This window comes from Amblyomma americanum, chromosome 11, assembly GCF_052857255.1.
Source record: "Amblyomma americanum isolate KBUSLIRL-KWMA chromosome 11, ASM5285725v1, whole genome shotgun sequence".
Classification (NCBI taxonomy): Eukaryota; Metazoa; Arthropoda; class Arachnida; order Ixodida; family Ixodidae; genus Amblyomma; species Amblyomma americanum.
Genome location: NC_135507.1, coordinates 66,065,275 through 66,092,794, shown reverse-complemented (window position 1 = coordinate 66,092,794; position 27,520 = coordinate 66,065,275). Strand labels below are relative to the sequence as shown.

Below are 27,520 nucleotides of genomic sequence, written 5' to 3'. Positions count from 1 at the left end.
CCTTGAGATTATCAACGCCTCCCTGGCCTTGGACGCTGTGGGCGTGGTGGGCGTGGCGGGCGTGGTGGCGGCGGTGGAGGTCGTTCCCCACCATTACCTCGGGGCGGTACAAATGGAGGATTCGGCGGTCCAGGTAACGGACTTCCAGCTGGCGCCATTAAAGCTCGAGCTTCCGCAGGTGTATTGGATGGTGATGGTGCTTCCGCTGACATAAGCGGCGATGTGCACGGCTTGAAAGAGCAAAACGAAAGTCTCACTGTATTCCACAAAGAAAGCATGAAGAACACACTTCGTTTCTTTCCATTAAACGTCGCAAGAAAGAAAAACACCCCTGCAGCACATGTCAAAACTGCAGAAAGCAAGCATAATTCATGAGTATTGGGTAAAGTTTGTTGCACAAATTTTTATATTCGAGCAGATAATTGTCAACGTTTTTGCAAGACAGTACCAAAAGACGCAATAATAATTTAAAAAACCTGAAATAAGTGAAAATGGATAAACAAACATGGGGGTTTATTAAATAACCGCCTCTACTTGTCAAACAGTAGTGGTTTGACGTAAACCATCGTGTTCGCCTACAACATATCAAATAATAAGGTAAAGCGCATCAGTTCCCTCGAAATTTACATTATCAATCTTTGTTATACTTTGGCTTCTTCCCATCACATTGCAAAGAGGGTGCTAGACCTTTAGCCCTTGCATGAGGAAAGGTAGATTCAGCGTAGTTGGCAAAAAGTTTCTTTTTAATCTAGCAAACTCATCCTTCCAGGCGACCCAGGAGCACTTCCTTTAAAATTAAACCGCATTTAAGGGATCGATGCTCTAATAAAAATAAGGCTCAGTGAATAATGAGAACTGCTCTCTCTCTCTTAAAATAATTTCACAAAGCAGGTTATGATATAAATAAAATGATTTTCGAAAACAGTCTCAGAACTAAGGTACACCTCACCAAAGGTCCTCAGATCCAGTTTGGACTTATACACTGATATTTCCTGGGATTATTTTTTCCTGCCGGTTACCTGTACATGCATAGGTTAGTGGTTTCCTTGATTCAATGCATTATTCCATAAGCTGAGTCCAACTTTGCCTCAACAGAGAATGGCCGAAGCCTTCATAGCAAGAAAAACTAATAGACAACAAAAACTGCTCTCCGCCCAAATAGTAACGACAGGTTATGACCCTCCAACGGACCAAGCTAGAAAAAGTACCCTTTCAGCGGTTGCATTTGCTAATGACGTTGATAAGAAGCCGTTATTGAAGTAAACGATATTCGTCGCATCCAGAATCTTGAAAATATAAGAATTGGATAGGAGTCTGCGCATATGGACAGCCATAACAAGCGCTCACAAAAATACTTTATCAATAAATTCTATTCCTCCTCCTCCAACCTTACCTGCTTCACTATTGTTGCAGAAACAGTAGGCGACCAAGAAACTATTATGCTGCAGCCAATGAACTTTGTGGTTGCTTTGTCCGCTTCTCGAGTTACCTTATCTGTGTTTGTCTTAAGTAAACATGCTACCCCGTCGCTGACAATAAATTTATCATATTTGCAAGATGGTTCGGTTTTCTATCCTTCAGTCCAAGGGGGCACATGTGAGTATAATTCTTTTCGCGCGGTGCTTTCATTTCAGACGTGCTCCATCTACAAAACTTCTTACGTCAAGTGCATACTTGTTTAATACACATAATTGATATACGATCACTGTGCATTTGAAGGCACGCTCAGATCATTCGTAGCTGATTGCTTCACCTCAAAAAATGAAATAAACTTATAGTTACAACAGTGTTCCCTGAAGCTATCTTAGACAACCGAATAAAGAGTGTCACTCGTAGTGTATGAGATCAAACTTATAAAAAATCTTTTATAAAATCAAACTACACAGTTTTCTCACAGTCGTATTATGACAAACACTGAAAAAGCTCGAAAATAAAATACATTGGGAACAAATACTACAATCACACCTGGTGTGCAAGAAGAATGCAAATCTATTCCCGAACCACCAATGTAAACGTCGGTTCTCCTATTTCAAACTAAGTCGAGCATCTTCTGAGATAAAGTTGTATCTTCTAAAGCTTGTCTAGTGCCAACATATTATGTGGAGCATAATATAGATACAGTTAACAACTGGAGCTCAATTATACTTTTTATATCTAAGACGTGTGTGGAGATCACTCGTACGTGTCTATTAGTGAATATTCATCAAACTAATGATTCAAAATCATTCCTCTATATTCGAATAAAAAACATAAACATGGCTCAAAGTTTTTTTACAGAATAAAGCGGCGTGACCAGCTTTACGAACAAACAAGTATGCACTCTAATTCACAGATATCTAGGTACCGCCTGCCCTCAGGTTTCTATGGTCCTGTGCACGCTGTCTCTTTATAAACATTTATTTTTCGCACCAACTTCCTGTCAACATTTGCATCTGCTCAATATTTCGTTAATAAAATTGAGCTGCACCTGCTAATTATTTTTTACTATTAGGACCAGATGCCTTCCCTTTATCTTCCCATTCCAGGCAGGAACAGAGATAAATGATTACCGAATCCGGGCACTCTTCGCCATTTGCGTGTTGAGGACTCCAGACGCAATTTCTGCAATGTGAAAAGCAAAAGAGTTTTTAGTTCAAGGCAGTTCTCTCTAGAATATGAAAACGAGGAAATAATGCAGAGAACTCGAGTGCAATAAGAACCAGTTTTCTCGAAAAAAAAAATCCTTCAGCTGGCTTAACTTTCCTTTGATATGTGTGTAATGATGCCTAGTGACTCGGAATATCAGCATCCTTGAACTAATTGGGTAAAAATTTAAGGACCACATTATAGAATCTATTATTGTGCTAAAAGAAAAATATTGAAAAATACTTTGGTTGAATTTTGTTTCAAAATTCTTTATAAATATATAACGTTTTATTAGAGAATTCGATTTCATTTCGGACTTGAATTCGGACCAGTCCAAAAAAAATTGGACCTGATTTGGAAATTTGAGCATTGTCGACGACCCCCTGTGGTTATGGCGTTGTAAATATTGAAGCGCAAAGCTTAACTACGCTACCTCGTAACCATTTCGTGGTGCTTGCTGTTTTGACCTTCAAGTGAGCTAGAGGTCAACCCCTTATGGAGCTGTTCGGGTGTCCACCGATATATGTGAAGCAGTTACTACACCACTTCCTTTCTTCAAAACATATTTAAAAAAAACTGATCTTCAGTTTTCATTGGAAACAAAGCAGAGGCGCATAACTGGCCCCTGGAACTTTGGACACCTCAATCATGCTTTAAGCTACGTGGCGGTAGTGACAGATGTGCACTGCATGCGTCGGCACCGAAAACGTTGTAGCGGGAAACGGGGCACTGAAGCTATGACCGTCGAAGTCTTTGAGTTCATTGGCGTTTGCGGTAACAACGCTGTAAACTCCGATCATTTTGAGAAAAAGAAGGCGCATAACTGAATCCCTGGGGCAGTGGCCACCTCAATCGCGCTTCGAGGTACGTGGCGGTGGGGAGAGAGAGATGTGGGCTGCGGGCATTAGCACTGACAAAGTTGTTGCAGACACGCGGCTCTGCAGTAAAAAGCCGCAGCGTTCACTGGGTGACCAACCTCTCGCGATCATCCATTAATTTAGCCGTCACCTGGCAGGGTGGGCGCGTTGCCTATCCAGTGCGCGGAACACACTCAACGTTAGAGGCCAAGCCGCGTCTATTTACCCCACACACCACAGCTTTCACTCTCTAACCAGGTTTACCACTACTTGAACCGCAGCTATTTCTTTTCATTACAAGGCAATTAGCAGCGAAATTAATTACTACATTTACAAGCACCCTCACAACAAAATGTGGGGGATCACTCTCTAGGCCTTCTTTCGAGAGATTATAACAATTGCTACATTTCATGAGCTCGAAATGACAATTATCGCCGAAAAATTGCAGCGCAGGGAACGTTCCTCCGAATGTCTTTTTTTTCTAGCAAGATAATGAGCTTCCGGCCGCCAATTTAATTTCGTTGATGCAGTCATTTCGGTCAATTCTTGAGAAGTATGCTTTTGGATGAACACTTTCCAAAAAATTCCGCTCAGTGTTCTTGATCATGTGTCATAATATAAAATGAAAGTTTTTTTCACACTCTAGTCATCTGCGCATTAGAGCTATCGATCTGGTTCTATCTTTTTACTTCCCAATTCTCATCACATGAAGAAATAAACTCTCCGGTGGTTTATTCTCAAAGCGCTTGTAATTTCAAATTACTGCCCATGATCGGCAGATAATCACTGGTGAGCACATTTTGGACATGTACTTTTTTTCATACTATTAGCACCACTAATTCACCACTGAGGAAAAAGTAATCCCACCGCTCAGGTTACTTTTGCTCTTGCGATGGTGTATCTTCAAAGTACCATTCCCTATGTTTTTCCCTATTTCAGACATGCAATCAGAGTAGTGGTTTTTATTGGGCAATTTCTCTGAAGTGCGACATACACTTTAAATCACCGCCTTCCTTCGGACTGCGCAGGCAGCCACCTTAGCGTCTTGACGCAGTTCTGTAATGCGTTCTCTACCGAAAGCTGGACTATGTTCACCACGTATCCAGCTATATAATTATTGGAGAGTTTGCGAGCTTCTGGTTTTTTTTTTCTCTTCGTGGTGAACTGGCTAAGTTCTGGGGGAGTGGTGGGGAAGCTACAGAACTAAGATAATAAAAGTCTTCACCTATATAACCTTTCGTGATTGGTACGGATTATCACTAGAAAAGAAAATCGACATTGAGAAAAGTCACTCTCTGGCTTCTTGAGACCATTCAGAGCAATTCCAAATTTCCTTGGCTCTCAGCGTAAGACAGGGTGAAACGGTTTGTTGCCCCTTGTAATTATGAAATTCGTCTTCTAATCAGCTCTGCAAAAATATTATGAACATGCTTTCGTAGGGCATTTATTTTCTTTTCGATTGTACTTTCGCTGCAACAGGGAAATGAAGTAGTCTTAGCCAGGCACCTCGGACAAACATAAGCGAAATGAGTTTCGGTGCAGTTTCATGCCTAGTGCTGAGCGCAATGCAGATCTCAAATTATGCTTAAACTAGCACCTCAGTCCTTCTTGGCAGCTGAGTACTCACAGTAAGAGCAGAGCGAGCAGAATGCGCAGCATCCAGAATGCGACAGCTTCCATCTGTGCCAAGCGACGGTGTCCTGAGGGATCCCTGGCTGTGGAAGCGAAAGTCGTGTGTCTTATATACACCGAAGACATGCGTTTGGTCAACTGCAGATACGCCAAGTAGAAAATGATTCATTTGTTCCTCTTCGGAAACTGACACCCACAATAGCAATGCTAATACTTAAAAATGCATGAAAGACGGGAAAAAAAAAAGACAAAACAAGCGCTTCAGCAGAATAAGTATGAGCCTTCCCCAACAGGCCCAGTTCGCCACACTTGTGCACTAACGTTGTAATTAGAGACCTCCGGTGATTTAAAGTTCAGGAATTGAGCATTATGTTATTGTGTTAGTTGTGCATTATTCGCTACTTTTGTACAATATTTTTCTTTAATTTATAATTATCGTAGTCCACATTTTATCAGCTTGTGATGCGTTAGCGCAGTGATATATTAGGACCAATGAATTAATTTATTCTTCGTTTAATTTCTTATCCCAAGCTACACTTGGACCTCATCGTATTAGGCGGCCAATCCGAAACGAAGATTAAAATCCACAGAAGAAGCTTAGTGTAGAGGACTTAGTTGAAAACAATGGCTCGAGTCTTTCTTATTCTTTCAAAAAGAATAAACATCGAAAATGTTTGATGTTCTTTAAAGTAAATTCATAATTATATTGCAGGTAGCTTTACGAGCACCTAGTTTTATCTCCGCGTTTCTTTACCTGCGCATTCTAACTATGTCTCAGCGAACACGACTGAAATCGTAGATCACGTGCCTCCTAACTCCCCTGCTCAGCCGCTTTAAACAAAACATTTGTGGCGCAATATTTTAGAGAGGCGCGGAAAAATGCGAACCCTAATGGGACGGGTGCGCCTTCCGACTTAAGGCTCATTTTCACCGATCCATTCAATGCATGATCTCTCCTCTACTTTGTTTCCTTCTCTCTGCCTTCCGCCCATTAAATGACTATGCGCTGATATTTATATTTACCAGAGTAAACGTTACGCTATGCGCAGGTCCTGCACAATCAGCAATCTTGTCGACATCGTGTAAGAAAGAGGGGCCTACAGGCGTTTGCGTTTACGATACTGAACGCTTGGTGCACAAAGTGTTAGGAAGCAGTCTCTGTCGCTAACTGGGTCCGTGCTCTTCCAGGTGTTTCCTTACGCGAAAGGATATTTTTCTGCCTCTGAAATACAGGGTTGTCGAAGCTATGCTCCTGCTACTTACGTTCAATCTGTATATGTATTCGTTGTCATCTAGTTGAACTTTAATTCAGATTAATGAAGAAGTTCACTGGTGATCCGGAAGAACGAAAAAGGGATAGCCCTCTTTGGGGCCGCTTTGTTTCCAGTGCATGTATTTTTTTAATCATTAGCCAAATACTTTAATCGGAACATTTCTTCTCACTTTCCCGCCACCTTTTTGGCACGCACTTCAAAGACAGTCGATATGGTGCTACCCTTCAACTTATGTAATGCATTTCTGCTTTAACACTTTCACACAATTCTCCTTCCTCAACAGAATGACGCTAGTCGCCCCGCTAGTCCTAAAGATATAAAACTGCCAGGTGAAGCGGGCGTTCCCGCTTTGGTCTCAAAATATTGTAGTGACAAATACATGAGGCTTCAACAGACCATAACTAGATTACTGGCACTTTCTCTGTAGGGGTAATATTTAGCCAACATATGATATAGCCTTGTTGAAAACTTCTGACCAATCGAAGTTCTTCGAAATATACAAAGCGACTACATCTCAAAGCGTAATCAAATATGCAGTCTGAGAAACCTACAGTGATGAATACGATGTTTGAGAAACTAAGGAGTCCTGCAAGCACATAAGACGTTAAGGAGCGAATCATGGCGGAATGTCTGTTTTTATTGTTGAAATTGCTTTCAGAAAAATCAATCGGTATCTGTGCTTTTGAAAACTTTCGACTTGTGCCTTATCGTAATTGTGCTTTGCTTTCACTCCCCGAAGAGGGCAACGAGGAAGAAAGCCCCTATCACATTCCTTCACTCCACGGTCTGGTATACGTTTTCATACTGTGTCCTTGTCCTTCTATTGCACGAGATACAAAGCATAGCAGTAAAAAAAGTATCCGTAGGTTTTAATGCGGCTGAGCCTAACTGTACAATGTCCCCCTTTTTGCGTTTTGGTGCGTGCTATTGGAAAGCGCAGTGGTCAATACAAAAGCATATCTGGTGTTTCTGAACTTAGGAAAACACTTCGCATAAATTTAGGCCTTTTTTATAGCAGATACGTGAAGTTTTTGCGCTTGAAAGCAGGTCCTTTGACCTGTACACTTTCCTTCCTGCCACCCTCACAATAAGGAACACCGCTTCGAATATAGGCTGATTACTATTTAACGCAGTGAAAAGTGCTGCAAAAGCGCGGCCGTGCGCACTTGGTGCAAGCGCTTCCTGTGAGAAATTGTGCTAAAATCCTGGGATCTCTAATATTAGGAAGTGAAAGTCGCACTGCCCTGAATCAAAATTTTGTTGCATGAACCACAAGCATAAAGCGTTTAGCCAAGAGATTTCTGTGAGTTTTTCTCTCGAGGCATACCTCTGTTTCGAATATATTTAGCTGAAGGAACAAGACAACGCATCTGATAGGTCCACAAAATGAGCAAAACATATAATTGCATTTTGCTCCATATATTTCTTGCGCAACCTATGTATTTCCTGTGCAGCGCTGTAAAACCCTTCAGCGGTCAAAACGAAATCGGGAAATGATCTTGAGATCGCAAGATGGAAAGCGAAGACAAGCAAGAAAAAGAAAGAAGAGGGAAAAAATGGAAGAAAATTACGGAGCGCACTCAAGCGTACATACGTAGTTCTGAAGCCGAAATCATTATTTTTAATTTATCGTTTTTTCCTCTCTTTCCAATGACACAGCTACCCATTAGCACTGAGCCGTAGGGCAACACAAACACTGGGTTCACCCTTATTGGCCAAAACGCAACACACTTTTGTGGCCTATGGTTGGTATGCTAGCCTCGCAATCTGGAGGTCCTTCGTTCTGTTCGCTGCACCATAAGAAGAATTTTTTTTATGTTGATGACGTCATTGAAGGTTCCGTAGATCATTTTTCCTCGACGCCTGAGGGTTTCTTGGCTTACGGGTAAAATAAGTATTTCGCTTTGAAAAAGGGAAACTAACTCAACCGGCGACCATTATTCCAGTGTCCACTCCTTCGGCTTAGGGCGCTGACCATATATTCTCCGTACTTTCTTTTTTTCTGTCTTTCGTCCCTTACCCAACGCATGCCTACCCATTTTTCTCTCTTTTTAAAGACAAAACAACATTTACATTACCATTTCAACTCGAATCGCGACACAGATTTGGCCAGGGCTCAGGCATACCTCTTTAAGCTTCATCTTAGATCCCCTCCGTGCATAGTAAGCCAAAAATCTTTTGTGCATTTTACTCTTTCCTTCCATTAAGAAGCTATTGCTTTCACCTTTATGACTCAGGCTTCGCAGTGGTTTGTATAACCTTGTGGATAGCATTTCAGCTATTGTTTTGTGTTTATGAACGGCTGATGTGGACCTAAATCATGTGCATTCACAGCAATGTTGCACGTAGATGTTGCAGGTAGCGAAAAGCATAGGTTTTTAATGGAAGCGTACATCCGTCGCATATCAGGTCCTCCTAGAAATAAATGCGTGTTTTAGTTTATTATCGTTCATAGGCCGCACTTTTTGGGTGCCCATTATTGTTTTAAAGTTGGGAGTATTTTTCATCTTACCAGCCCTAAACTACTGTAATCTAGAGTTAGGTCATCTGCACGCACATTATGAGTCATTTTGGTATCGTTAGTCCACAGGCGACCACAGGCGTCTATTCCGCGTTCTATCATCTGCACCCGTTCAGGGGCTCAATACTCGTGGAAGTAAGCGTAAAGAAATAAGCGGGGAAGATGTTGTTGCTTCTTAAGCACTCTAAATAAGTATAATAAAGCCTTTCTGGATGACATCGTTAAAGCAGTCGAAAACACGCTGTGGTAATATTTTAACGAAGGTATGTGCGCAAATCAGTGCCGTTCCAAATCACGCACTTTGGTAAGAAGTATGAAGAAAGCCTACGGTCACTGAAACCGAGGAAAACAAGTTGAAACCTTTTCATTTTTTGGTTTGTGCTCGCAAACAATGAGAAATTACTAGTAAAATCATACGTAACTTAATAGATAATTGATCAGGAAATGCAAGAAAGGGTTACTACCTCTGCGCCGGTGAAATCTGAAGTTGTGAACCCACGACCTCCGCCTGTCGCCTACGGTGCTCTACCAACTAAACGACGACGGCGGTTCTCCAGTCTAATACCCCCAAACGTACTCATGTTTTATTTAACTAAACTGCTCAGCAGCGAGGGCGGCGCTGGTAAGCATTCTCAAGATTAGGCCATACAACACAAATGCCGTCACAAGTAGTAGACTGGAGAGCCGCTGTCGCAATTCAGTTGCGACAGCCGCTTGTTAAGTGCTGAGCTCGTGGATTCTGACCACGTCACCAACATGTGGTTGAATTTTCACGCTAGTTAACGCTCATCGCTACGTTACATGCAACATATATACGCTCCATATTAAAGACACGATCGCCGCTGTCGCATGTTAATTGTTATAGCGCGGTACACAGTTAGTGGAAGTCGGAAGTTTTGATCCCACCGGGGGCAGTGGGTTCTTTTTTCTGCTATTTAAAAGCAGTTTTCTATGAAGCTAAAATAGTTGGGCTACTAATATTCTATTGTTTTTTACCACAAATATAAAGATAGAAAATTCCGCTCTGTTTTCTTCGGTTTAAATGAGCGCTGACCTTTCTCATGCGTGTCCTAACCAGCCCGTCATTTCCTCGTCCTTTTGTGCTCAAACACTTTAAAAAGGTCATGCGGTCAGATGAATCATCACAGCATAATAATTGAGCTGGGATGAATCATCACAGATTAATAATTCCGCTCATGCAAACCTTGATGCACTCAAATGCGGAGAAATTGCTAGAGCATGCAGGTAGCAGCGGTTTGTGCTCTGCCTATACCGAAATTTATGATGCCGAAATTTAATTGCTGTTCTCCGCCGTCCTTCATTATCATTTTCTATATTTTTCAAGTTGCTGACAAAAATCTACGTGATTAACATTTGCTTCCACGTCAGTTTTTCGTCACTGCATATGTTTTCTCCACCGCTACATCGATCACACCACAGAAAGAACGCAGTTCTGCTTTTCTATTTATGGGTGAAAATAGCATGATCCTATTTTTTTGCAACGTATACTGTCCGATTTGAGAAAAATTTTCAAATCAGAGAAAACCTGTCGCTCGTTAGATGGCTTAGATACCTGTACAAAACTGCCGTCTTTTTGTCTGCAAGATTATTGAAGGAGTCTGCAGAACGCTTGCCACCTTGCTTTCCAGCATTACAACGCCCCATTTAACTTTACAAAATTCCGGGGCCACATAGCGATGCCAATGCATCAAGTTTGTTAAGTGCTACAGGGTGGATGCAGATACACTAAATATTAGAGAGGACTAATAAGTTCCTCCTAAGGGGATGGTGCTATAGCTAATGAGTTAAAGCTCCTCCTTAGGGGATGATGCTATAGCTATTGAGTTAATGGCCATATATGCGTAATTTGTCATTCTCTACTTAGCAATGATGGATATATGAGAGTAATCACACCAGTCCTGCAAAGTGGCGCAGTGGTTGAGCAATGCGTCATTGCCCTGAGACTGCAGGTGCTGCCACCTGTGGATCTTGTGTGACGCATGTTGCTCTTCCCGGGCAACCTCTCGAGAGCAATCATTAATTTAGCAGCCACCTGCCATGGTTCCCAGTTTGCTCATAATCCGGTGGGCCGGCTGCGATGACACCGGAAAGCTGAGATGATGCCAAGTGAATTTCTTTTTACACCAGATTGTTACAACGCTCACATGTCAAAAGCGGGGTCTAGTTGGTGCTTCATACTGGAGATATCGCGCTAACTTATACTGATACCACGTACAAAAACTGGAACAGATGAAGCCCGCACTTTATACAGAGTTTATTGGATAGTATGTGGTGTTTTTATGCAGAACTAGAAAAAGTGTGACTAGATAGTATTAATCTTTTTTCCAGTCACCCATCTGCTTATAACGAGGGCAAAGACTACAACCAATCGATTTCGCTATCTTCGAGGGCTACTGAAGCTGCGCTGATGCGATGTTCTGTCTAGGCGCTCCTGATCTTGAATGCTCCGATAATCTCTCGTTTCTTTTCTCCGCTGCCTAGGATGGTGTTGTCGCATAGATGATGTCTGCATCCTTTGGTTTTTTGTTTCTGCTTTACCTGGGCTAGTGGTGCCGTCAGGACTGGGATTCTCTCTGCAATGATGGCAGTCGGTAGCCAAGTTGCCGGGGTGCGTTATCTGGTCCCGTCTGTTGGCGTGTTCTCTTAACCTGGCGTTGATGCAAATTCCGGTTTTAAAGATCTACCTCCTACCCCATTTTCGCGTTATGTTATACGCACCTTCATCATTACACTCAACGAATATTAAGTCGTGGGCGATATCGCACGGCGGAATGCTATCTTTTGTGGTCATGATAATGTTTGCGCGTAGTCCAACGAGTTTTGTCGGGCCAGAAAAGGCAGCGGGTATGCCGTGCTTGCCTTCTCTCTTACCTTATGAACGTACGGTAAAGCAATGTGCCGCACCTTTTTCTCAGAAGTAGCTTCTTTTTTCGTGTTTTCTTTTCAATTGTCCTTCACAGGATCTTTTCTGCGATTGAAGTTACTAACACGTCCGGACAGGCGCTCTCTTTCTGCCTGGCAGCTTGGGCACAAAAGCTTTTTCGCACCATTTGTTCACGCGGATTTTCGGTGGCTTGTAACATGCAGGACAATGCGACTGGTCTCTTGATGAGCTTCGAATGCCTAGAGCCATATCACAGGATGGTTTTTCTCTTTTGGTCCAGTATTGCCGGCAGCTGTGCAGGCTGGTTTTCGTGAACTCGAGAAGAAGGCATCTGATCCTTGACTGCTAGGGCAGGAACCTGGCTGGGATAAGCCTAACTGCTGGAAATACCCGCTATCGCAAGAGAGCAGCGCATCGCTCAGCCGTTTCTCCACTGCACCAGGAGCGAATGATGAGTCTCAGGCAGCATTGTGTGTTCCAACACTTTACCCTGCTCACTGTGTCGCGTTTTGAACGTTTCCAACTTATCAGTAGACGGGTGAGCTGGGCGAGTCGGTACACGATTGGAGAAAGAAAGCAAGCGCAAAAGGCGGAGACACAGAGCAGGCACACAGGACGAGCCTAGACTATCGAGTGCATATATTTCAGAAGCGATCACATTTATACCCTTCCGTATCAAACCACGCTTGCGCACTCATGACAGATTTACAAGAAAAGGTAGATTACAGCACCAGAGACAACCATCAGGACCGCAATCATTGTGCAACACGTCACGTTAAGGAGTTCGAAAATCTAATTTCTTCATCGAATAGACTAACCGTCGTATCAATTACACATCGATCTGCTTGTTTAACGATATGGTATGCCTCTAGGATTTCGCGTTTACTCTTAGTTTTACCGCGTCCAAAATTTGAAGTCTTCTTGAAGAGCGGAGTGCATTTGTGTTTCCTGTTCTGTGTCTCTGTCCCTTGCGCTGGTTTGCTTTCTGGAACCAACTATATCAGAACCTGAGACATGCGCACATCCTTGCCTACATTAGGCTAAGAGCACTTAAAATTGCTCTGGACCGTTCGTTCATGAGCTTCAGGACATTGTGCAGTTACCATGACGCTATTGCGCTGCACGATTCCTCGTCTCAAACTTTATTCATATCGTTCTGGGTTCACACACTGCAAACCTTGTGCGTCATGCGGGGACATTGAATCCTTAGATGATTTCAAGCTCTCCTGCCGGTGGTTTCGTCTGCAAATACAACTTACCCTCGCTCGATTAGGGCTGCTGGTTGCTATTCCCGTCCTCCTTTTCTTCGGTGGAACCGTCAATAAGCATGCCCTTAAGCAAGTGTATGACCTTCTTCACAGGTATGTTATCGAGACCGGGAGATTTCAGTGTACACACTTATTTGTCTTTACTTTTCTCACAACTTTGTTTATTTGTTTATTTTCATTTTGAAAAAACTTTTCAACCCTCACCTCTTTGTTTAAAATTCAAATTTCCTCAAAATCTCGCAAAAATCTTTATCTGCTTTCCCAGATTCCTCAATTTTTATTCATGAACTGTATCGATAAAGTCTAGATCAACTTTTCTCCTCTTTGGATCTGTACCAAACTGTGGCCAGTGACCCCCCCCCCCCCTCGTGGATTGGTATGTACCACTGCTGCAGAGGCAACAGCAACAACTTTATCTTTATCGTGTTCCTTACAGTGTTTGTGGGGGACGGCACCGACGCCACCGACAGTAGGCAACTGAGCAACGTCTATGGCACACTAACCCTCAGAAAAAATATTGAACAAAGGACAAGTGGGAAGTCGAACATAAGGACAGTGCAATCTTGATAGGTAGCCGATCTATTTTGGTCAAACTTCTAATGATAGGGTGCTGACGACATCATCGCTTTTGTTGAAAACTCTACGCGCCGCGAAGAGTTATCACGCCTTTGTTCATTGTATCATTTAAAATGACGCATTCGTTGAAAACAGGTGCAATGACCAACCACAGACACTGCAGACTTCAACGAAGGGGCAACCTGTGTGGTGCTTTTGTCGTGTCAGATGTTTTTGTAAATCATTAGTGATGCACCGTCTGGTCTGGTTAAAACTGCGTCATCCGGACGACATCTGAATATAACACAGCACTCAGGATGAGCAGCTGAAGAATCTAAGCTAATGTGAATTCTCGCTAGCTTTCTGTAGTATTACACGCTGCGGTGGCTGAGTGGTTATGGCGCTCGGCTGCTGGCCCGAAAGACGCAGGTTCGATCCAGGCCGCGGCGGTCGAATTTCGATGGAGGCGAAATTCTAGAGGCCCGTGTACTGTGCGATGTCAGTGCACGTTAAAAAACCCCAGGTGGTCGAAATTTCCGGAGCCCTTCACTACGGCGTCTCTCACATCCTGAGTCGCCTTGGGACGTTAAACCCCCCAAAACCCTTTCTGAAGTATTATTTGATTCACATTTTTACACAGCCGCCACCCTAGTTAAGTGCAGAGAATACAACATTTACTACTGCCTGTACGTCAGCATCCTTGGTTATATAATGCCTTATGGGCACGGGAAATGAAAGCTCTCTTTCGTTTCGAAAGTGCAGGCTCCACAGGTTAGTGCTGCAGGCGCCATATCTATGTATGATTTCAGTAGCGCTATCTGGCAGTGTAAACAGATCTTTTGTGCTTTTATAATTCAGAGCTGAAGCTTGCTTGAATAAAGTGACTGCAGAATATAACTGGAGGGCTCAAATATAGAAGAATATCTTGAAATAAAAATAGAAGAATATATAGAAGAATATATAGAATATATAGAAGAATATAAAAAAATATATCTTGAACATCTTGAATTCTGCACAAATCGAATGAGGACATCGTCATGCACAAGCCCGCATAATACTGCCACGGAACAAGACAAGCAGATAAAAACTATTAAGTATAGAGAAACCATTTATTTTTCGCAATAGGAGGTTCCGTACTGAATTATTGGTCGTAGGGTTGTCAAGCTGAAAAGTTGAAAAATATTTTCTACTCTCATTTCCTGGTCGTCAGAGCCCTATCAAATTGTGCAAGTTACAGCTCGCTTTGAGAAGGTGCAAGGTTGGAACATTACGTTACCCTGTCTCTGGAAAATCAGTGAATAAGCAAAGACTAGCCATTTGTAGAATTGCAAACATTCGCTTAGGAAAGGTTTCGTAAATCTGGCGCATCGTATTGTTTGATAATGCCTGTCGTTCAATATATGCGCTGTTCGTATACTGTTATTGACATTTTACCCAGTTCTCTGCACAATTAGCAATGGGCTTAATTCCGCATAGTTCTGCTGATTAGATAAGCAAAACAAACTTGCTATTGAGAGCGCCAAGCAGGGATGCGGGTTCAAGTGGCAATCAGAGAAAAATCTTCTTACTCCTCTGCTATTATCTATATAGTATGTCTAATCTGCGACGTCATTTTGGAAGCGCGAAACGCGACTCGATTAACTCGGGAAAAGAACGGATAGCGCCGGTGCGCAAGAACATTGCTTCTCTTACACCTCGGAATATACATGCATACGAGTCGGAAAATACAAGACGCTCTGCATTCAAATGCCCTATTCCGGGACTGTTTCGCCAACTATACCATCCATGCTGATCCGCAGCTTCTAGCGCAAAATACGTGCAAAGGAGCCCAATACCGCGTGGCCCAAGGTTTTGAGAACGAGCACGCCATTAACTTCCATACAGCACCTTGGGTGCAGGCTAAACTAACTTGGACTACGCGTAAGAAATCCTGCGTGTTCTTTTTATGTAAAAAAAAAATCACGCCATCACTAATACATCGTAGTTTTATTTATCCGCTAGGTAATTCCAATATCAAGAAGGGGAAAGAGACTTGTATTTTTGTAAGATACATACTACTGCAGATCATCTGACCTGCCTGTGATCAAGCTCTGCTGAAAAAAAAATTAACATGAAAATGGTTTTGAGGAAAGGAAATGGCACACTAACTGTGATCATTTATGTCAGGGGCCACAGCAACCGCACCGCAAGGGTAGGGATAGAAAAGGAAGTCAAAGAAGGAAGACAGAAAGAAGTACCTTAGTGGAGGGCTCCGGAATAATTTCGACCACCTGGGGATATTTAACATGCGCTGACATCGCAAGTGAAAGATACCCAGTTGGTCGAAAGTACTCTGGCAAAGGTTAAATCGGATACATAATCTTCCGCCTCAACAAACGTTTTATTTGTTTTTTACCATCTCTTGTATATAGCTGCAGGGAAGACAGGAGGTACAAATTTTTGAGATTATCAACGCCTCCCTGGCCTTGGACGCTGTGGGCGTGGTGGGCGTGGCGGGCGTGGTGGCGGCGGTGGAGGTCGTTCCCCACCATTACCTCGGGGCGGTACAAATGGAGGATTCGGCGGTCCAGGTAACGGACTTCCAGCTGGCGCCATTAACGCTCGAGCTTCCGCAGGTGTATTGGATGGTGATGGTGCTTCCGCTGACATAAGCGGTGATGTGCACGGCTTGAAAGAGCAAAACGAAACGCTCACTCTATATCACAATGAAAACATCAAGAACACATTTAGTTTTTTTTTACATTAAAGGTGAAAACAAAATCTCGGCAGCACAAGTCAAAACTGCAGAAAGCAAGCATAATTCATCAGTATTGAGCAGTTTGTTGCATAAAATTCTTTTTGACGCAGATAATTTTCAGTTTCTTCAAGATAGTTCCAAAAATGCGGTGATGATGTGAAAACCTTGACATAAGTGAAAACAGATAAACAAACATGCAGTATTATTAAATGTCCGCATGTACTTTTCAAACATTAGTTGTGTTTTGACATAAACCATCATGTTGGCATACAACGTATCCAATTATAAGGTAATGGGCATCATTTCCCTCGAAATTTACATGATCTATCCCTCTTACACTTTGGCTTATTCCCGTCACATTGCAAAGGGGGTGCCAGGCCTTTAGTCCTTGCACGAGGAAAGAAAGGTTCAGTTTGGTCTGTGAAAAGTATCTTTTCAATCTAGCAAACTCATCCTTCCAGGCGACCCAGGAGCACTTTCTTTAAAATTAAACTGCATTTTAGATACTAATCCCATAATAAAAATAAGGGTCAATATATAATGAGAAGTGCTCTCTCTTTTTTAATTGCACGCAGCTTTCCGGGATGATTTCATAAGCTGTGTGCAACTTTACCTCAGCAGAGAATGCCGAAGCCTCCATAGCAAGAAAAACTAATAGGCTGAAAAAAAAAACAGCTCTCCAGCCAAAAAGAAATCACAGCTTAAGACCTAGCTAGAAAAAGTACCGTTTCAGCGGTTGCGTTTGATAATGATGTTGATGTTAAAAAGAAACCGTTATTGAACTAAACGATAATGTTCGCATCGAGAATAATGAAAAAAAGGAATTGGATAGGAGTCTGCGCATATGGACTGCAATTCTAATCCTCCTCCTTCAACCTTGCCTTCTTCACTAACGTTGCAGAAGCGCGAGATAATGAAAAAGCTGTTATGCTGCTGCCTATGAACGTTGTGGTTGCTTAGTCCGCTTCTCGAGTCATCTTATCTGTGTTTGCGTTAAGTAAGCGTGCTACCGCGTCGCTCACAGTAAATTTCTTATATTAGGCAGATGGTTGGTCCTTCTATCCTTCAGTTCAAGGGGGGCACATGTGCGTATAATTCTTCAATACGATAGCAAGGCGGGCGAGTTGGGGATACATATTTGAAAAATTACAGCGCAGAAAACGGAGACTTCAAGGATAGGAAACGCAGGACAAGCGCTGACTCTCAACTAAAGTATAATAACAGCAAATAGGCAAATATAAGCGTACAGGCAACAAAAAAAACATTAAAACCACAAGGCACGTGCACTATGTTGGCTCAAGATGGGCAACATCACTGTCACGCAGGACCAGGGATGGTACCGGAAAAGCATCGTCCCAGGTGCGTTGAGGAGTGCACAGCGGTCTTAGCCAGGACTTCTACGGTGGTTAAACGTGGGAAGAGATTTGGGCCACTGATTAACTTCCTTGTTTCCAATAATTTGTGACTGGTAACTGCTGATAAAGAGGGTTGTTTTGTCGTCTTACCAGAAACGCTGATTTCGAATAAGGCGATGTTAGCCATTCAGAAGAACTTTCTAACGGTCTTGGAAAACACAAACAAGGTAAAAGGCATGGCTATGCAATTGCTTGAAAACTTGAATCTGGAACGTCTTAAAGGCAGTGTGAATAAGGCAAAAAGCAACTGTTTTAATCTTTTCTTCTCTGCTAAGCCACATAAAACGGGAATACCGTTCCGGGCCATTGTGACAGAGAAGAACACCTGGCAACATGAATTTTTCGGCTATTTAAAGAAGCATTTGGCAGCATTATCTGTTAATGATGTATTACTTCGAACAATGATGAAGAACAATTTGTAAAAAGATGTGGCATTTCAGTAGCTGGGTTCCTTGAGCTGTTGTTTTTCTATGTCGTCTACCTTCATTGAATGGGAAGGTCCACTCTATACCCAAAAAGCGGGAGTGAGTATAGGTTCTAGAGTGGCGCCTGCTCTTAGTGATATTTTTCTGTCATTCTAGGATCGAAGTATTCAGAAAAGTCTGGGCGGGAAGATGTCACGAAATTTCAGATACGTGGATGATTTTTTGGTTCTTATTGAAAGAACAGAATTCGTTGGACGCATATCTGGAGTGTTAGAAGTATTCCAAGCTAATGCATGTGGTTTGCAGTTCACCACTGAGGGTCCACTTGATAACATTATAAAGGATTTAGATTTGTGTTTGACTATAGAGGAGGGACACATGTGTTGGAAGTACTCACCACAGGCCGAAAAACCGTTGCTGAATTATAAATCGCACCATTCAAAGGTAGTAAAAAGCTGAATTGTTGTTTCATCTTTGTCATCGGCATTGTCAAAATCCTGTCAACATGCTATGAAGCAAAGCTTCGATGATCAGGCTAAGAGGCTTAGGGATGCAGGTTATCCAGATGAGTTCATCACTTTGGGTTGCAATAAAATGGTTAAAAAGCTGAAAACCTCGGCTTTGCCGCTATCTTCACAGAATGAACAGAAACAGAAAAAGTTCGCAGTCCTTCCCTATGTACACCACCTGTCGCATGGTCTTAAAAATGTGGCCCATAGGTATGAAGTTGATATAGTTTTTTTCGGCAACAAATAAGCTCAATAAATTTGTTCAATTGTTGAAAATAAGTCTCGGAATCTAACAAATCTGTAACGTCGTGTGGCATTAAGCATGATAAGACAATTTTACCGTGCTCTGAGGGCGTCGTGTACAAAATACCGCTGTCCTGTGGTCAAATTTGCATTGGTCAAACAGGACGGGGTATTAACACACGTCTGAGAGAACATCTAAACTAATTAAATTCTAACCACTCCACGAATTTTGTTGATCATTGACGAGAGTGTATATAATGTTTTCCCGCCTTGTACCATGGTGGCATAATGTATAAACACCCAGATTAATTCACCACAGAAATCGTAGAAGCCTACAAGATGAGAAACAGATCAAGATTGTGCGTCAGCAAATCATCCCTGCTCCTGCGTGACAGTGAGGTTGCCTATCTTGACCCAACATAGTGCACGTGCCTTGTGGTTTTAATGTTTGGTTGTTGCCTGTTCGCTTATATTTGTCTGTTTTCTGTGATTAAACTTTAGTTGAGAGTCAGCGCTTTTCCTGTGTTTTCTACCCTTGAACTCCCCGTTTTCCGTGCTGTAATTTTTCAAATAAGTACAAAGCTTTCCGTGCTGTGCTTTTCATTTCAAACTTGTTCCAACTAAGAAACATCCTTCGTCAAGTGCATTCTTCTTTAATACACATAAATTATATACAGCCACTGTGCATTCGAAGGCACCATAAGATCATTCGTCGATGACTGCTTCACCTTAAGAGATGAAATAATCTCATAGTTACAACAGTGTACACTATAGCTATTTTATACAACCGAATAAAGAGCGTCACGCGTGGTGTATGAGATCAAACTTATAAAAAATCTTTTATAAAAGCAAGCTACACTGTTTTCTCACAGCCGTATTATGACAAGCACTGAGAAAGTTCGAAAACAGAATACATTGGGAACAAATACTACAATCGCACCTGGTGTGCAAGTAGATTGCAGATCTATTCCCGAGCCACCTACGTAAACGTCGGTTCTCCTATTTCAAACTAGGCCGAGCACCTTCTGAGTTAAACTTGTATCTTCTATAGATTGTATAATGCCAAAATATCATCTGGAGCAGAAAATAGATCCACATTAACAACTGGCGCTCAAATATACTTATTAATTTTAAGACATTTCTGGAGCTCGCTCGTGCATGTCTATTAGCGAATCTTCATCAAAGTAATGGTTCAAAATAATTCTTTTATATTAAAAAACAGAAACTTTGCTTGAAATTTTGTTCGCAGAGTAAAGAGGCGTTACCAGCTGTACGAAGAAACAAGTACTACAATCTAACTCACGCATATCTAGGCACCGCCTGCCTTCAGCTTTATACACTCCTGTGCATGCTGTCTATTTATAAACATGTAGTTTTCGCACCAACTTCCTGTAAACATTTGCACCCGCTCAATATTTCGTTGATAAAATCGAGCTGGACCTGCTAAGTATTTTTTATTATTAGGGCCATATGTCTTCCCTTTGCCTTCCCATTTCAGCAGGAACAAAGATAAATGATTACCGGATCCGAGCACTCTTCGCCATTTGCGTGTTGAGGACACCAGATGATGTTTCTGCAATGTAAAAAGCAAAAGAGTTTGTAGTTTAAGGCATCTCTGTCTAAGATATGAAAACGGGGAGATGACGCAGAGAAGTCGAGTGCAATAAGAATCCGTTTTCTTGAAAAAAAAATGCTTCAGCTCGCTCAACTTTTCTTTCATATGTGTGTAATGATAAGAGGTGTGCATTTGACTTAAAAAATATGGACCTCACCCCAACCTCAAAAGAATTTGCCGACTTCACTCAACCTCAACCTCATAAGTCGTGGTTGAGGTCTCCTTAGACGCCCTCACCTCACTTTTCCTGAGGCCGCGGCTGGCCTCGCTCAGCTCCACCTCAACTTCTAATTGTGAGGTTGAGGTTGGCTGCTCGACCTCAGAAAACAAACGAAGAACTAAACAAGAAGCGATAAAGAAGTTTTTTAGTTAAAACAATCCTGAGAATCCTGCGAAAAAGGAAAGTCAAAATGATGATGGTATTATTTAATTAGGTGGGTACAGACACTATTGATGTGCACACAATAGGAGAAGCTCATAATCTGGTATGAACCTTCAGAGAGTATGTAGCCTGCGGGCAGGGGTGTCCCATACGCGGTTACAAGTGCGTCGGTGAGTACATTATGTGTCAATATTTGGCAACATGCTTCTTGTATACTTGTTCGTATTGGAAGCCTCTCGCTCATTCATGCACGAACCGGCAAATGACAAACACAGCCGTTTTATCCATCTACCAAAAATTGGGAGGAGGGGGAGGTATTCCCGATACTCTTTTCATGCTCGAGAATAGTTACCGTATATAAATAAACTGGTTGTCGCTGTACTTTCCAATGCGACGGTTATGCAGGCGAATATCAGTATATTTCGATTTTCTAGCTCTATCCGACATAGCGAGAATGCTCTTTTCAGTCCTTTGTATGTTGCGTTTGAAAACACTTAACAAGCGGCGACTGTAGTACTACAACAGGGGCACGTTGTATTTTTTTCTGTGTAGAAGCGAGCGGTTTTTTTTATTAATGCGAAAGCATTAGATTGCTCATTTTCAATTTTATACTCGGAAAATGTGCCCGCATGAAACGGCTTCCTCCGACGTCACGATCCGACGAGTCACGCGACGATGATGATATCTGTACGCAATTATTTAATGCTGATAAATATAAGTCGGTAATGCTAAGAATTATTAGAATAAATAGTGATGACTTCATATGAGCGTGCCGTCATACCAGGTCGCGTGACAGCGACGTAATGTGCCATCAAGCCTAGTCACATGACGAAGCTGTAATATGACATCACATACTCACGTGACAACGATTTAATTTCTCCTCATACCAGGCCCCCATCCACCCAAATTTCAAGATACATATGGATCCCACATTGCTACACATGCGCGCATGATGCATTACAAAAAGTGCCCAAAACCCGGTCCACATTAATAACATTCGCATTGTCCATCAGGTAAACGCGCCAGTTCTCATGTGTGACATAACGCCGCCGCGGTGGCTGAGTGGTTATGGCGCTCGGCTGCCGGCCCGAAAGACGCGGGTTGGATCCCGGCTGCAGCGGTCGAATTTCGATGGAGGCAAAATTCTAGACGCCCGTGTGCTGTGCGATGTCAGTGCACGTAAAAGATCCCTAGGTGGTCGAAATCTCCGGAGCCCTTCACTACGGCGTCCCTCAAAGCCTGAGTCGCCTTGGGACGTTAAACCCTCATAAAAACAAAAAAAATCATGTGTGACATGCTGCAAAGATCTTGCAACGACACCCGCCATTGACTCTCAAGATGATGGCGGTGATGATGATGCTAACAGTGTATTCTTATGAGCCCAGGGCAAGCCGGATATACCGCTACCAAATTAAAAGTTGCCAGAGTATTTATTAAGTATTGGACATTTCCCAGCAACCGGCGAAAATTATTGTGCGGAAAAAATAGCAATACCATGCAGCTAATAATTAAGGATGATGATGTTGAAGTTCCTGGGAGGTCACGATCCTCCCTCGTTTCCGCCACTTCCCTCCAGGTGGCGATGGTAATGGTTTCGAAATCCTGGGAATTCTCCGATGACTTGGTGAACATGCGGCATTTTGAAAGAATGGGGTAGATTACGTCTTTGAACACTGCGCCATCTATTAAAATTACACGGGTCAAAACAACTGGCCTAGGGTGGGCAGCTTGAACACTGTCTCTGTCAAGAGCACCATGGCTCCCCGCTCAAAATTCCCCGCAGCGAAATATTTCCCCGCAGGAAAAACAAAAACAAAACGCCTAAGTACTCATATGCCTCGACAGAATTCTGGGTATCTTTTCGTCAACCGGTCTGAAACAAGCCGCTTTAAGTCAATCACTTGTTTTCCTTCAACACTGAACTAATCAATGGTATGCCAGCATCCTCGACGTTTTTTACCCACGAGCACTGCGCGAGCATTCTGCGAAGCCGTTTAGGGTTAACGGTGGGTCTCTGCAAAACAGTTAAAGCAGAGATAGCGTGTCGTGACTGGTCATCTGCAAGATACGCCGCCCACCTAACTGATCCCATACGAGAAAAGAGAAAAAAAGAGAATGATTAGAAACATAGAAATGAAAATCGCTCACTAAACGGAGAAGCGAGCAACAGTGTGCCCCACTAAAGTCATATTTGAAGGTTTGAAACAGCGACTCAGCACCATTGTGCATGTAATCAGTTCCCTTCACACATAATCATTAAAAAAAGAAAAGGAATCAGCTACGACATCACGATGCATTCATTATAGTTTAGCATTTTTTTCGCCGCTGCAACACCGCTATGCTGGTGCATTCGCCTCGTGTTGTGGTGTTTGAGCATAATAAGCGAATTTCTGATAATGAACAAAGGAACCGGAGACCAAAAGAGAGGTTATTCGGAAGGATAACAAAGTGAAATTATATTTGCATCTGCTTGCATTACGGAACGGGAATATACAGAATCAGAGCGAAGTTCGAAAGGGGGAGTCGCTGATCAAAAACGTCGACGGTGTTCTACAGGTTTTTCTGCCATCGCGCTTTTTTAATCATATCAGCAGGTGTCGTTGTTAGGAACCACCCGAATCACATTCTCTCGCCTGTGCCGACTATTCCAGTTTGTGTTAAGTAAGCTTGTAATGTACAGAATGATCTCCTTTATTCGACTGCAAGGCAAAAACCATGACGTCAGCGCCGTCAACGAGCATGAGCACGAAGCAGTCTTGCTTGGGGCCATCCGCGCTGCAACGAATTCATTGCTTGCTTGCTGGACTCAACTTATTTGCTTGCGGCATCAAACAAAGCTACGGCGGGTCAACGTGAGTGACGTGCTTTGCGCGCTCCCTGGAGTTTGAGCCGACCGGCAGGCAGCCGGGTGCTACGCCAGCGGGCAAGGGGAAGGGAGAGTGGCGTGCTGTTACAGTAACACTTGTTCCGGGAAGACCAGAGGGGTGCGTCTTTCTGTAGGCTCAGCCTGAACGAACATTACGACGCAGCACCAGAAGCTCAGAGGGAACTTTAGCATCCGGTTGTCCAAACAGGGGAAACCGAACACCACGCGTCATTGCATGAACACTGCGGTGATGCGCTGCAACTCCGCTTCGGATGCTGCACTCGTCGAAGTAAGACGTGGCAACTGTAAAAAGTATCGACCTCAAAATTTTGACCTCACTGAAGGCCGACCTCACTAAACCTCAAACTCACGTGATTTTTAGGTCTGATTTGATGACCTCACTGATAAAATTTCGAGCAATCGCTGACCTCACCTCAATTTCACCTCACGATGTGAGGTTGAGGTCATTTTGAGGTAGAGGTCGACCTCATGTGGTCGAAACCTCATGAGGTTGGCCACATCTGGCAATGATGCCTATTGACCCGGCATGTCATCATCCTTGAATTCACCGGTTAAAAATTTCAGGACCAGATTATAGAATATATTACTGTGCTAAGAGAACAAAAATTGACAAATATCTAGGCTCTATTTTATTTGAAATTCTTTAAAAATATATAACGTTTAATTAGAGATTTCGATTTTTTTCTGTATTGAATTCGGACCAGTCCAAAAAAAAAACCTGATTTGGAATATTGTGCATTGTCGACAACCCGCAGTTATGACTTTGTAAATATTGAAGCGAAAGCTTCACTACGCTACATCGTAACGATTTCGCAGTGTTTGCGGGGTTGACCTTCAAGTGAGCCAGTGGTCAAACCTCTTACGGCGCCCTTCGGGTGTCCGCTGAATAATGTGAGACCTCTTGCTTTCTTCAAAACCAGTTTTGAAAACCAATCTTCAATTTTCTTCGAAAGCAAAGCAATGACGCATAACTGGCCCCCTGGGTCGGTGGACATCCCCGTCAAACGTTATGCTACGTGGCGGTAGTGACAGATGTCCTCTGCATGGTTGGCATTCACAACGTTGCAGCAGAAACGCGGCACTGAAGCTATAAACTTCTGACGTTCTTTGAGTTCTTTGGCGTTAGCGTTGACAACGCTCTAAACTACGATGATTCTGAGAAAAAGAAGGCGCGTAACTGGCTTCCTTGGGCAGTGGACGCCCCAGTCGCGCTTTGAGGTACGTGGCAATGGGGGAGAGAGATGTGGGCTGCATGCATTAGCGCTGGAAACCGTTCATTGGGTGACAAACGTCTTGCGATCAACCATTAATTTATCCTCCACCTTGCAGGGTGTGCGCGTTGCCCGTACAGTGTGCGGAACGCACTCAAAGTTATAGGCCAAGCCGCGTCTAGCGGCCCGATACACAACAGCTATCGCTCTCTAACCATGTTCAGCAGTAGTTGAACCGTAGCTCATGTTTTCCATTAGAAGCCAATTAGCAGCGAAATTAGTTACTATGTTTTTACGCACCCTCATCGCAAAATGAAGGGAACCGCTCTCAAGGAATTTTTTCGGCAGATTATAGCCATTGCTACAATCCATAAGCTCCAAATCACAATTATCCACGAAAAAGTGCAGTGCAGGGAACGTTGCTCCGAAGGTCTTTTTTTTAATAGCAAGATAATTAGCTTCCGGCTGCCGATTTCATTTCTTTGCCCAGTGATTTTGTTCAATTCTTGAGAAATGTGCTTTTCGATGGAGACTTTGCAAAGTATTCCGATCAGTGTCCTTGATCATATCTGATTCTATAAACTGCAACATTCTGCGCACTGTAGTCATCAACGTATTAGAGTTATCGAGCTGTTTCATTGTTTTTCTTGCCAATTTGCATCACATGAACAAATAATCTAGCCGGTGGTTTGTTCTCAAAGCGCTTGTAATTTCAAACTACTGCCTATGATCGGCAGATAATTACTGGTGACCAAAAGTTGCACATATACTTCTCTTTGTCTCCATACTATTACCACAACTAATTCCCCATTGACGCATAAAGTAAACCCGCCGCTCAGGTTACTTTTGCTCTTGCGATGCTGTATTTTCAAAGTACCGTTCCATGTCTCTTACGCAAATTAGGCATGCACTCACATCAGTGGTTTATATTGTGCAATTTCTCTGAAGTGAAGAGAGATAATGAAGTTGCGGCATGCAGTTTTAAGCGCCGCCTTCCGTCCGACTGCGCAAGCACCCACCTTAAGGTCTTGACGCAGTTCTGTAATGCGTTCTCTACCGAAAGCTGGACTATGTTCACCACGTATCCTGCTATATAATTATTGGAGTGTTTGCGAGCTTCTGGTTTTTTTTTTCTCTTCGTGGGAACTGGCTAAGTTCTGGGGGAGTGGTGGGGAAGCTACAGAACTAAGATAATAAAAGTCTTCACCTATATAACCTTTCGTGATTGGTACGTATTATCACTAGAAAAGAAAATCGACATTGAGAAAAATCACTGTCTGACTTCTTGAGACCATTCAGAGCAATTCCAAATTGCCTTGGCTCTCAGCGTAAGACAGGGTGAAACGGTTTGTTGCCCCTTTTAATTATGAAACTCGTCTTCTAATCAGCTCTACAAAAATATTATCAACATGCTTTCGTAGGGCATTTATTTACTTTTCGATTGTACTTTCGCTAGAAGAGGGAAATCAAGTAGTCTTAGCCAGGCACCTCGACCAAACCTAATAAATAATAATAATTGGTTTTTTTGGGGAAAGGAAATGGCGCAGTATCTGTCTCATACATCGTTGGAGACCTGAACCGCGCCGTAAGGGAAGGAATAAAGGCGGGAGTGAAAGAAGAAATGAATAGGTGCCGTAGTGGAGGGCTCCGGAATAATATCGACCACCTGGGAATCTTTAACGTGCACTGACATAGCACAGCACACTAAGCGAAATGAGTTTCGGTGCAAAGTTTCCTGCCTAGTGCTGAGCACAATAATAATTATAATAATAAGAATAATAATTGGTTTTTGGGGAAAGGAAATGGCGCAGTATCTGTCTCATATATCGTTGGACACCTGAACAGCGCCGTAAGGTAAAGGATAAAGGAGGGAGTGAAAGAAGAAAGGAAGAAGAGGTGCCGTAGTGGAGGGCTCCGGAATAATTTCGACCACCTGGGGATCTTTAACGTGCACTGACATCACACAGCACACGGGCGCCTTAGCGTTTTTCCTCCATAAAAACGCAGCCGCCGCGGTCGGGTTCGAACCCGGGAACTCCGGATCAGTAGTCGAGCGCCCTAACCACTGAGCCACCGCGCATTATGCTAAAACTAGCACCTCAGTCCTTCTTGGCAGCTGAATACTCACAGTAAGAGCAGAGCGAGCAGAATGCGCAGCATCCAGAATGCGACAGCTTCCATCTGTGCCAAGCGACGGGGTCCTGAGGGTACCCTGGCTGTGGAAGCGAAAGTCGTGTGTCTTATATACACCGAAGACCTGCGTTTGGTCAACTGCAGATACGTCAAGTAGAAAATGATTCATTTGTTCCTCTTCGGAAACTGACACCTACAATAAGAATGCAATAAGGGACCTCCCGCAATCTAAAGTACCGGAATCGAGCTACATAGAAATCACTCATAAAGTTGTGCATTATGCGCTACTGTCGTAAATTATATATTTATAGAGCACAGACCCCAAA

At 42.9% G+C, this 27,520-nt stretch overlaps 1 protein-coding gene across 2 annotated transcripts; it reads right to left on the bottom strand.

Moving 5' to 3' along the window:
* LOC144111085 (uncharacterized) lies at positions 1–27,307 on the bottom strand. Of its 2 annotated transcripts, none has more exons than XM_077644226.1 (3): positions 27,190–27,307; positions 20,488–20,539; positions 1–230 (listed from the first exon to the last, which is right to left on the bottom strand). In XM_077644226.1, the coding sequence occupies exons 1-3, from the start codon at positions 27,240–27,242 to the stop codon at positions 12–14; spliced, it is 324 nt and encodes a 107-aa protein (XP_077500352.1). In that variant the 5' UTR covers positions 27,243–27,307; the 3' UTR covers positions 1–11. The 2 variants fall into 2 exon arrangements, with proteins under 2 accessions (XP_077500352.1, XP_077500351.1); XM_077644225.1 differs by lacking the exon at positions 1–230 and adding an exon at positions 16,065–16,304.
* Positions 27,308–27,520: the final 213 nt, after the last annotated feature.